This window comes from Chrysochloris asiatica, unplaced genomic scaffold, assembly GCF_000296735.1.
Source record: "Chrysochloris asiatica unplaced genomic scaffold, ChrAsi1.0 scaffold00019, whole genome shotgun sequence".
Lineage (NCBI taxonomy): Eukaryota > Metazoa > Chordata > Mammalia > Afrosoricida > Chrysochloridae > Chrysochloris > Chrysochloris asiatica.
This window is the reverse complement of record NW_006408537.1, coordinates 21,307,481-21,319,935: the sequence shown is the minus strand read 5'-3', so window position 1 is coordinate 21,319,935 and position 12,455 is coordinate 21,307,481. Positions and strand designations below refer to the sequence as shown.

The following is a 12,455-nucleotide window of genomic DNA, read 5'->3' as shown; positions in this document are numbered from 1 at the left end:
TTATGCACCAGGGTTGTATTCTTTTACCATATTTACTCAACCTGTATGCTGAGTAAATAATCTGAGAAGTTTGATTATATGAAGAAAAATGTGGCATCAGGACTGGAGGGAGACGTATCAACAATTTGTGATACGCAGATGATACAACCTTGCTTGCTGAAAGCAAAGGGAACTTTAAGTACTTACTGAAAGCCTTCAGTATGGGTTGCACTTCAATGTAAAGAAGTAAAAACTCCTCACAACTGGACTAGTGAAAACCATCTTTATAAATGGAGAAAAAAATTGAAGTTGTCAAAGACTTCATTTTGCTTGGATCCACTATCAACAATGGAAGTGACAGTAAGGAATGAAACTACATATTGCATTAGTGAAATCTGCTGAAGAAGGCCTCTTTAAAGTATTTGAGAGTAAAGATGTCAGTTTGAGGACTAATGTCCTGGTATTTTGAATAGCCTCATATGCATGTGAAAGTTGAACAATGGATATGGAAGACCATAGATGAACTGATTCATTTGTGTCACGATGTTATAGAAGAATATTAAAGGTACCATGGACTGCAAAAAAACAAACAAACAACCAAATCAGTGTTGGAAGAAGTACAGCCAGAATGCTCCTTAGAAGCCAAGATGGCCAGACTTTATCTCTCATATTTTGGGCATATTATTAGATAGGACCATTCCCTGGAGAAGGACATCATGCTTGGTAAGTGAAAAAGAGGGAGACCCTCAACGAGATGCTTTGACACAGTAGCAGCAACCAGTGGGTTTAAGCATAGAAGCAATTATGAGGATGGAACAGGACTGGGTGGTGTTTAGTTCTGTTGTATATAGTGTTACTATGGACCAGAACTAACTTCAATAGCACCTAAAAACAACAATTGTAAACAAAGAAAAAGTCAAACAGTAACATAAATATAGCAGCTTGAAGAATATTTGAACGCATACTAAGGGAAAATGGAGTCCTGGTGTGGTGCTGTTTGATAAGCACTCAACTGCAAGGTTGGTTTGAACCACAAAGTGGGCAGTTCAAACTTCACCAGCTGCTCCTCAGAAAGTTATACAAGGTTGCTATGGGTTGGAACTGACTCAACAATACTTAACAATAACAATAATTAGAGGAAATTTAAAAATTCTAAATAAAGAAGTCAACATTCAGAGCTCGATCTGTCTTTATATAAAGGAAGATCTCTAAGTTATATCTATTCAAAATATTATGTCAAATTTTCCTTCATAGTCCCCAAGAAGGAAATTATGCGAAGAATGATTTTGAAAATGATTATACTAAAATAACCAAATATCCAAAAGATTACCAGCAAACGTATCATTTATCTGTGTATTGGTCCCAGGTATTTCAGAAAATGAACACTTAGAAAAATATTTCATGAAAATTTGGTACACAGTAACTAAATAGAGCAAATTTATGTATATTTTTCGTCTAGAATAAGTATATACTTCCTTTCCTTGTTGGTTCAATCTAAACAAACATGTTTGTCAAGATATGCTGTTGTTGTTGTTAAGTGCTGTCAAGTCGGTTTCAGCTCATTGCGACCCTGTACAGGGTTTCCAAGGTTGTAAATCTTTACGGGAGCAGAAAGCCTCATCTTTCTCCCACAGAACAGCTGGCAGTTTTGAACTGCTGACTTTAAGGTTCACAGCCCAATTCTACTACAAACATATTCTCATAGCAAAACTAAATTTTTGTGTAAATTCTTTTAAAAATTATTATGATATCAGGAAAGCACAGGTAATCATGCCAACAACTAATTCTTGGTCCTTAGTTATTTATTGAATATTCTACTTTCATTAAGGAAGTCTGGTGGTGCTGTAGGATAAGCAAGCACTTAACTGCTAACCACAAGGTTGGAAATTCAAATCTACCAGCCACTACCTGGGAGAAAGATAAGGTTTTCTGCTCCTGTAAAGATTTACAACTTCAGAAACCCTAAGAGTCTGAATTGACGAGATGACAGTGTATTTGGGTTTGGGTTTGGATTTCCTTGTCAATACTGCTTATCAATGAACCAAAATGTGAAAATAATTGTCCTATAAAGAGCAATTTTCTGGTATAAGCAATTTAATAATTAATATATGTATATAAAGAGTAAGTACATATCAAAACCAGTAAGTACATATCAAAAACAACAACAAAGTCAGGAACTCGTCTAGTGACCTGACACATTTATAAAACTTGTTAAAATTGAAATTAAAAACCTAAGGTAGCTTAATTCAAGATATCGTCTAGTCTAAAATATTTAAAAGATAAGCTTATATAAATGACCCCCCTATAGAAGTATGTCAAACTTTCAGTATCTGAAAATATTTATGCTTAGTACACCAAATGAACATCATAACAAAGGTATAGGCAATGTGACTACCAATAAATTGTATTTTTGAATAAATTGTGTGTTCTAATAAAACCATTGGGAAAGTTGGGAATCAAGCTATTCATTTAAAAAAAATTATATTAGCAAAATCAAACCATTGAATGGTGAGGCACTTAGGAGACTGTAATCATTATAATGAAATGATGGTGTAAAGCCGATGTTCTCCCACGTAAACTATCACTCAGTTCACAATAAAAACTTGCAAAAAATCAAACCAAACATAAACTTACTTAAATTCAGGAAGCACAAAAAAGGAGAAAGGAATTAAAAAGTCAACAACCAAAACAAACATTAAAAACTTCTGTACCTTCCCATGTTGTTGTTGTTGTTATGTGCTGTGGAGTCGGTTCCGACTCATAGTGACCCTGCACAGGGTTTCCGAGGCTGTTAATCTTTACGGGAGCAGAACGCCTCATCTTTCTCCCGCAGAGCAGCTGGTAGTTTCGAACTGCTGACCTTGCAGTTCGTAGCCCGATTCATAACCATTACGCTACCAGAGCTCCTTTATTTTAGAAGGAAAATCTGTTTTGTATCAGGGACCCTTGATGACTCACCAGCTATGGTGATAGTGGTCGCTGTTTGCTGCGGGGTCACTTCCGACTCATAGTGACCCTGTACAGAGTTTTTGAGGCTGCAAATCATTACAGGAGCAGAAAGCTTCATCTTTCTCCCGCGGAACAGCTGGTAGTTTCGAATTGCTGACCTTGAAGTTTGCAGCCTGATTCTTAACCACTATGCTAAATGCTTCATACAGAAGTAAGTATTCGGTCCAAAGGTCATGACTACTCATTGCAGCTGCAGAAAACCTAGCCATTTTCCTAGGAAGTCTTTGTCTGCTGGACTGAATTCTGTTTTTATTTATTAGACTTTCTAATCCTCCTAGTATATGATCACAGTCTTTCCTCCCTCAACTCTTGAAGAGTAAATTAAGAGATCGGTGCAAACGTGGCTGTGTTTAACTAAAATATAACTTTGTCTCGGTTATCTCCAAAATGAGATGGTGTGGAGGAAACACGTCATCATGAATGGCGTTACTATCCAAAGAAAGACAAATGATGTTTTCTGTGACATTTGTTAAAGTAGTTAAGACAGCAAAACAAATAAATTTATGGTGGTAGAATTCCTATTTATAATTGTTTCTTTAAATACCTAGGAGGAAAGAAATCAATACATTTCTACCAAAAATAGTCCCGTGATTGAACCCCAGCACTTTTTATCTTAATGTAGTTGTAATTGAAATTTTATTTAGGAGCAAATTGAGATGTTGTGCAAATGAGAAACAAAATCATGTATTCCCCAGTTATAATGTCACTACTTTAATTTCATATAATGTTGATGAACAACACCATTAAGTACAAATAAAGAGTCAGATTAGTTTTACTATGGTCCATACTACTATAGAAACTGGAGGGTTTTTTTTTTTTTTCGTTTCAGTCTCAAGGCAAGTCATGATTAGTTACAAAGAATTTCATGGCTATAATCAGATAGCAAAATTGTCTCTCCTAGTTGTTTGAAATGAATAATATGCTAATAACCTGTTCATTAAATTGGTATTATCTATTTCACTTAAGAAAAAAACCTTTTGTTTTAGCACTGCTTGTTTGACTATTTTTATAGAATGAACTATAATCACATTTGTAGAATAATTTAGAGAGATTACAACAGTTTATTATTTTGTAGCTTACCTTAAAGTGGGTAAAATAAGATCTAAGTTTTTGTACAGGACTGCTCCAATAACAAATACAGATGATTCATCTAATTCTAGAAAGAATAAATTATTTTAAATTAGCAAAATAGCAAGAAAAATATTTTTTTATAAAACATTAATCTGTTCATTATAAGGGAATTACAGTACTTGCTGATGCAAATATGAAGCCGGGGAAAAGAAATGTCTATCTAACAAGAGACGGGGCAGGTTTCCTCTCACAGTTCACAAACAAATATGGCTCTAGAGGCTGTGCTTTTTGTGGTTCTGCATCATGAAGTAGCCTTCCTCTACCAAGCTGAGACAAGAAGCTCTTTTAGTTGAAGTTAGGAGTTTAAATTTTCAAGGATATGAGGAAGAAGCATTAAAGTACTTGGACAAAAATCTCTAAGGTAAGCACCCTTTTCAAATTTTTAGTTGCCAGTGAATCCATTCTGACTGAAGATACCCTCATATGTTTCAGAGTAAAACTGCTCCATAGGGCTTCCAAGACTGTGATTTGGCCAGCCCTATCCTTCAAGGCAACTCTGGGTGACTTTAAACTGCCATCCTTTTGACCACTTAATTGTTTGCCCCACTCAGAGACTCCAAGGTAAATGTACTATTGCTCTTGAGAGTGGTCATAAATTTAAGCAACCATTGAAAATGATTTAATATATTTTTTATATATATACTAGCATCTTCAAACCAAAGCAGATTTTAGTTTGAGGCACATCAAATGACTGTGCATAGGATGTGCAACACTTTTTAGTAGCTAAAGATAAAGTATTGTTGCTGTTGTGTTGTTATGTCCCATTGAGTCAGTTCTGACTCATAGTGATCCTGTACAGTATTTCCAAGGATCAGCTGGTGGGCTTGAACCACCAACCTTGTGGTTAGCAGTCCAGTTCTGATCCTATAGCGCCACACCAGAATTCCAACTAGAGTATTAGACCAGGTTTAATACTAAAAGATGGTCAATACTGAAACTTCATTACATTAAGTTCAGGTCTGTAATCTGCACTTGCATTTTGTATGGTCATGTATATGTTAGTTTTAATAGACCCTTTGATTCAATAAATTCAGAGGTGTAAAGACCAACCGTTAAGTTCTCTATATTTACAAAATTAATTTAGAATCATGATTGCACACTGTTTCTATACCATTTAATGTATGGAAATTTATATGTAGTATCTCATTAAATGATTTTATCAAAAAATGCTTTTTCAAAGCTCAAATTATTTCCCGTGTTTACCTTTTGATGACAGAGGAGTGAAAATGCTTTTTGGGATGACTACTCTGTCTTCTGAGTTTCTTGCCCAATCCACCATTCCCTTCCGTCCTTTCATTGGGAAGTTGATGTCAGTTAAAACAGAGGCTGCAGGAAGCTTCTGAATGCTAGCCACTAGTAAACAAAACAAAACATAATGTCAAACAAAATTGGCAATTAATGACAGCAATAGTGCTATAACCACAGATTCAATATTATATGTAAATATATTTATAAAACAAGCTAAAAATAACACAGAATTTTTTGAACTTCCTTTTATAATTGAATGCAATTAATGTATATGTGTGAATGGTGAATTGTATCATTACCAACAAGAAAAACTTCATATTGAGCAAATTCATGAATATCTTTGATATTGCCTGAATATGCGTTTTTTGTTATATGTAAAACACAGCTATATATATAATACTAAGTAAAGGAGTCCTGGTGTGGCACTGTAGGATAAGCTCTGGAATGCTAACCTCAAGGCTGGCATTTTAAACCCAACAGTCGCTCCTCAGAAACCCTATTCAGGGTTGCTATGAGTCAGGATCGACTTGATGGCACTTAACAAGAACAACATTAAATGTAATAAAATTTCAAGCAAATGTATGAAGCTAAATTCTTAAGAACTTATATATCAGATATATTTTCAACAAGAAATATAATTAGCATAACTTTTAAATAGGTTCATAGCTGTTCCACATGAAAGTTTACAAGTATTCCATGATGGAATTAAATGGAAAAATAAGGAAAATGTAAAAAGTATCATAATAGGAGAGTTAAAGTAAGAAACCATTAAGCTCCTCCAAAGTAGATTTTAATTGAAAAGAAACTTGTAATTTAAGTCAAGAAAGAATAAAAATTTAGAGTATTAGTGGCATAAATGTATTACTGTAGCACTAGCTTAATCCCAAATTAGATTGGTGATACATTATTGTGTCATATAAGCGAGACTGCATTTTATTAAAGTTCTCCCCGGCTGTTATAGACATCAATTACCATCATAGAATGGAATTTCATTTGGCCAGCAATTTAACACATTAAGCTTAAAAAGTATTTTGCAACAAAAATGTTGAAGGAAAGAAGGTATTGGGTAAAACACTGTGATGAAATGAGTTCCTTTATATGGCTTTTTTATATGATTTTTTTGAAAACCCATGTCTCCCAAAACCCTGAGGAGTTACCTTTGCCCTAGTTTACTACCCAAGAAGGTTTGCACCAGGTTGATTGACTTTTACGGAATAAACTTTAAACAAGGATGGCTTAATAATTTTGTCTGGCCCTTGACAGCACACTACCTTGTGATTGGTATACACCTGGCATGGACTAGTCTGTGTTGTTCTTGTTATTGTTAAGTGCCTTTGAGTCAGTTCCAATGCATAGCGACCCTGTATAGGGTTTCCAAGGAGCAGTTGGTGAGGTTGAACTGCCGACCTTGTGGTTTGATGTCCAGTGCTGATCTTACAGAGCCACACCTTGCACGGATTAGTGTGTAGAGTATGCTAATTAAATATCAGCGTACAAATGAAGAATCTGGAGACCTACTGAGTTTGGAATTGGTCAGTTGGTGGTTGCAATGGAAGAGTCATACGTTGCAATTGACAAGGTGTTTGTAGCTATAAGCAACCAATGCCACAGAGGTTTCAGAAGCAACAGGAAGTCGGAAGAGACACAAGCAGGAAGAAGCAGAAAGAAGAAAGAGAAAAGAAGAACCAGAGAAAGAGAAATCTAGGAAACTCCTAGAAGAGTTGTAATATGAGTCAAAGGATGGAACACTGAAGACAGTAAGAGACCTGACAAGGGGTCCAGCAGCAGAATCAATGTAGACGGAAGGGGGAGGGCAAAAGGAGCCTGACACAGAGGGCTGAGAAGAAGCCTGCACAGCTAAGTGGAGCTGTGTGAACTGTCATTCACAGAATATGGGAAACTTTGTCGACATGTTTCCTGATCCTGATCCTGATCTTGAATTTGGGGCTGTTGATCATGATCCCAAGTTGTACCCAGTTGGTTCCTTAATAAACCACAAACTGCAAATACTGTCTGTGAGTTCTCTGTGCCATTGCAATAGAAAATCAAACCCAGCAAAGTAATGGAGTGCTTCGGACGGTATGGCTGGTGTCAAGATTAGTCAAAAGGTTGAAGGGTATAGGTATGTCTGACCTTTACCTCACAGTGATCAGCTTTACCTCGATCTTGATTCACATTGTTGTTGTTGTTATTACGTGCTGTCCAGTCAGTTCCATCTCATAGCAAACCTGTATAAGTTTCTTGAGGAGCAACTGATGGGTTTGAATCACCGACCTTGTGGTTAACAGCTTATCTTATAGCTCCACACCAGGATACCAGATTTAAGATTGCTGTTGTTATTAAATGCCATCAAATCAGCTCTTAGTGACTCTGTATATGATTCCCAAGGTGAGTTTTAACTGCCAACCTTTCAGTTAAAATGACTTTGTGGTTCCAATGCTTTATCCTACATCCTCACACCAGGACTCCCACCAGAAAGTAGGCAGTTTCCAGTGACGCTACTACTACAACTAGCATTTTATAAATATAAAGATGTTATGGATGTTATATGGGGTCCAAATTCTATACAGAATATAGATGGCAGATCAGCACATTAGCAGCGCATTCTGTCTTAAGAGTCCTGCCCCACAACCCAAGTTTTATTCAGCAGTATAACTAAGCTCATCCACTTTCAAATTCACTGACTCTATCTTCAGTTGTCCTGGAGTCTAGAATAAATGTATTTCAACTCTCTGCCTTAAAAACTGATTTAAATAATTGAAAGTTGTCTGTCACACAAATGACTTTTGCTGTAAAGAAAAAAACAACATATAAATAATTGCATCCTGATGTTTAATATTTCTTCTGTTCCAATATACTTTGAATAGAGAAACAAAGAAACCAAAAAGGAGGCATCATAAATGGAGGAAGCATATTCTGTGTACTATTTTATCCTGAACAACTGCTAATCTAATATCATATTCTAAAGTCTATGAAAATGATATTCTTTATAAGCATATAGCTCACATTATGAAATGTATTCATTCTTCTATTAGTTGCACATTGACTATTAAATTATGACTACATATATTAGAATTTACTTTTGAATAAAATTCAGATTAAAAATATAAATAGATTAGTATTACTATCCAATTTGTACAACACCCTTTAAATAGAATAGTTTTGATTTGGGGAATGCAGAATAATACTTATACATTATGTAGGATTGTAGTTCTTAAAGTAAGATTATATTTATAATTCCATTATAAAAATGTAGACTTCCATAGCTCAATGGGATTCAAATGCTAGCCTTCAATGATCAATACACAAACCTATCAGGCAGAAGCTTAAGATGACATACTTGTTCTTCCTGACCTGAGTGATTATGAGAAAACCTATTTTCATATAGCAAAAATAGCTTAAGGATGCTTTTTATTTCTTCTGTCCTTTAGTATCTGTATCAGACTCTTGGAATGATTCTTAATCTCTTACCTATTCAATGAGTTTGCCTAAAATAATTAAGTAAAATTTAGTTAGTTAGTCTAGAGAAATGGAAAGCTCATATGTTAAGGGAATACCAAAGAGATTTGTTGTTGTTGTAAGGTGCCATCTAGTCAGTACCAACACATAGCAACCCTAAGTACAACAGAACGAAACAGTGTCCATTCCTGGGTCAACTTCACAATTGTTGCCACGCTTGAGTCCATTGATGATGCTACTTTGCCAATCCATCTTGTTGGGGTCTTCCTCTTTTTCTCTGACTCTCCACCTCACCAAATGTGTTATCCTTCTCCAGTGACTGGTCCCTCCTGACAATATGTCTGAAGTATGAGAGACAAAGTTTGGCCATCCTGGCCTCCAAGAAGCACTCTGGCTGCACGTCTTTCCAACACAGAAGTGCTGTTTTTTGGCAGCCCATCGTACTTTCAATATTCTCCTTCCAACACCATAACGCAGAGACATCAATTCTTCTACAGTCTTCCTTATTCACTGTCCAGCTTTCACATGCATATGAGGTTATTGAAAACACCATGGCTTGGGTCAGGCACACCTTAGTCCTCAGGCTGACATCTTTGCTCTTCAACACTTTAAAAAGTTCTTGTGCAGCAGATTTCCTGGTGCAATACATCATTTAATATCTAGACTGCTGCTTTCATGAGTGTTGATAGTTCATCCAAGAAGAATGAAGTCCTTGATAACTTCAATCTATTTTACATTGATAAGAATGCTGTTTATTGGTCCAGTGGATTTTTGTTTTCTTTACATGGAGATGCAATCCATACTGAAATCTGTGCTCTTTGATCTTCATCAGAAAGTACTTTAAGTCCTCTTCACTTTCAGCAAGCAAAGTTGTATCATCTGCATTTTGCAGGTTGGTATCGAGTCTTCTTCCAATTCTGATGCCACATGTTTCTTCAAATAACCCAGCTTCTCAAATTATCTGCTCAGCATACAGGTTGAATAAATATGGTGAAAGAATATAACCCTGAATGGGATTCTGGTGTAGCACTGTAGGATCAGCACTGGATTGTAAACCAGAGATAAGTCTCAAAAATAAATACCTTAAACTACATCTAGAGTAAATGTGTGCCAAGTATTGACAAAAGAACATAATGCAAGTCATAAGTGTATAAACTAAATACCTTGCTTCTACAATAATTGGTACACTGAAACTAGTCATTGTGAAAGTTCAGATGATGGGGCATCTTTTCTCAAAAAAAAAAAAAAAAAAGAGAGAGAAAACAGCTGTCTTACAGAACACTATACTGTTTAGATAATCGTCAAAGGACACAGTATCCCTGAACAAATAGGTGCATCATGAATGCTCCAAAAATTATCCTAAATTCACGGTATTGTGTTTTCATTACACTAGATTTGCTTTCTTATGCAATAAAAATAGGTGACTCATCACTGATAAAAAACCTTGGAGCAAAACCAGCTGCACTTTCATTTCTAATTTGAATTTTCTTGAAGAGCACCATGTCGGCTATCGGCCCAGCTCTCAAAGGATTCAGGTTCAGTAAGTTGTGCTCATTAGGAAGCATAAGAAAATTATACAATGGGGGCTAAAGTACATGAAATCTCTCCATAAATTCACGGATACAAGATGGCGCATCTAATCTTGTTTCTGAAGGAGGTCATAATGTGTTAGCCCTTAGCCTTTATTGAACTCCAGGAGGATGAGAACTTTGTATTATTTCAGCCTGGTACTGTGAATGCTCCAAATACATGTTGGGATTAGTTAACTTAAAAAATCATTTGTAAAATGAGCAGAGATAGAAGAGGTGCAGAAGGAAAAGACTAGAGAGCAAAAGACCACGAATGCATGGATAAATGCTTTCGGGTGAGGGATGGATGACGCCAATAATGGAATATAACAGTCTACCAGAATTGTTTACCTATAGTCTCAGTCTGTGACCTGGATTCAGATTTTTGTTTTTTTATACAGGGTGGCTATGGGTCGGAACCAACTCAATAGCACTTAACAACAACAACAACACATCTTAGTTTTCTCAGGACAGTTCCAAGCTACCACTATTGTGTTGCATATTTATTAATACCCATAGCAAGCACATAGGGACTGTGTTAGGCCTATATGTGTTGCATATTTATTGTACCCATAGCAAGCACATAGGGACTGTGCTAGGCCTATATGTAGTGTGACTCTGGCATTTAGTGGCTTAAAGAGCCATGATTTTTATATTCGTATACTAATCCTATTTTCCTCTGGGAGTTGTACAGGTGCTGTGAGTTAATGTGCTGGACTGAAAGGTCAGTTTGAACCACAAGGTCAGTGGTTCAAGGTCACCAGCTGCTCCTTGTAAATCCAACACAGGGTCGCTATGAGTCAGAGCAGACTCTATGGCACTTAACAACAATGCCCCTCTTACAATCTCAGAAGATACATTAAATGATCCGTTTGTAAATTGTGTGACCCTCAGCAAGTTGCCTAACCTCTCTGTGTCTCAGCTTGCTCTTTTGTAATGGGAATAATATTACTTATCTCCTTGGGCTGTTGAAAGATGAAACAGTTACTCTCTACCAAGTGGTGAAAGCAGTACACCTAGTGCCTGGCACGTGGTGATACAATGTGAATGCTAGCTGTTATCTGAGCAGAGTTTCTAGTAATTGAACCCAAGGAAACTACCTTACAGTGTGCTTCATATGATGAGAAAGCATCTGAATTTTGCATCCAGTAATTTTTTTCTGGTTGTCCTTCAGAGATCTTAGGTATGAAATTATATATTCAAAACTTTATGTTTAATATATTCAGAAAACCAAAGATAAAAGTGGCATTTACAATCAAACTTTAATACTTAAATGTATCAGTTAGAGAGTTGGGTTAAGTGTTCCATTTTACTCAATTATTTTTCTTCCCCTACATCCATCCCTAATAAATTCTGCCAAAGGAATGGGGCTGTCTTCTCTTGTTATTGGGTTATGCAAGGTCAGCCAGGATAAAAAATCTATTGCCTCAAAATATTAAGGGAATCACTGTATCATGAATGACAAATATAGTATTTCCATTACAGCTAAGATCACAGCCTGAAAAGAAAACTTCAAAACACTGACTTCTAAGCAGTGAACTTAGTGTTTAATGTAGTGCTTTCATATTCTGTAGCCTTCCATGAAAATGATTAGAGGAAATTCCCTGGGGCAAGGCCACCTTATACCCATAAACAAATATATAAGGGAATACAGAAAAATAAGTTTGAGGGCTGCCTTAAAAACTGCCCTTTGCATTGTTTCCTTATATTGATGTTTCTGATATATTTCAAGTTGGCATCATTTTTCATATTGATCCAAAGGGAACAACTTACAAACTTGCCCTGGATTCATCAATATTACAAAACTGCCCAGTTATCAAAAAGGAATTGCAAGTAGAAAACATCATTCAATATTACTAGATAGTCAAGTATATGGTTTTGAAATTCAGAAAGAAAAATACGAGGGGTGGAGGGGAGAATGATATATTGCATCAGTGTGTTAGAAAGCAACGATTCATTTTGTTTGTGTACCCATAGCAAGCACATAGGGACTGTGCTAGGCCTATATGTAGTGTGACTCTGGCATTTAGTGGCTTAAAGAGCCATGATTTTTATATTCGT

At 36.0% G+C, this 12,455-nt stretch overlaps 1 protein-coding gene across 1 annotated transcript in view; it reads right to left on the bottom strand.

Annotated features, from left to right (window-relative positions):
• Positions 1 to 12,455, bottom strand: part of BAI3 (brain-specific angiogenesis inhibitor 3) — a 1,099,520-nt gene that overhangs the window by 481,830 nt on the left and 605,235 nt on the right. Inside the window, exons 13-14 of the mRNA XM_006835746.1 lie at positions 5,323 to 5,472; positions 4,069 to 4,144 (exon numbers count right to left, since the gene is read on the bottom strand). Of these exons, the coding sequence (XP_006835809.1) occupies positions 4,069 to 4,144; positions 5,323 to 5,472 (226 nt within the window). The remainder of the gene's footprint in view (positions 1 to 4,068; positions 4,145 to 5,322; positions 5,473 to 12,455) is intronic.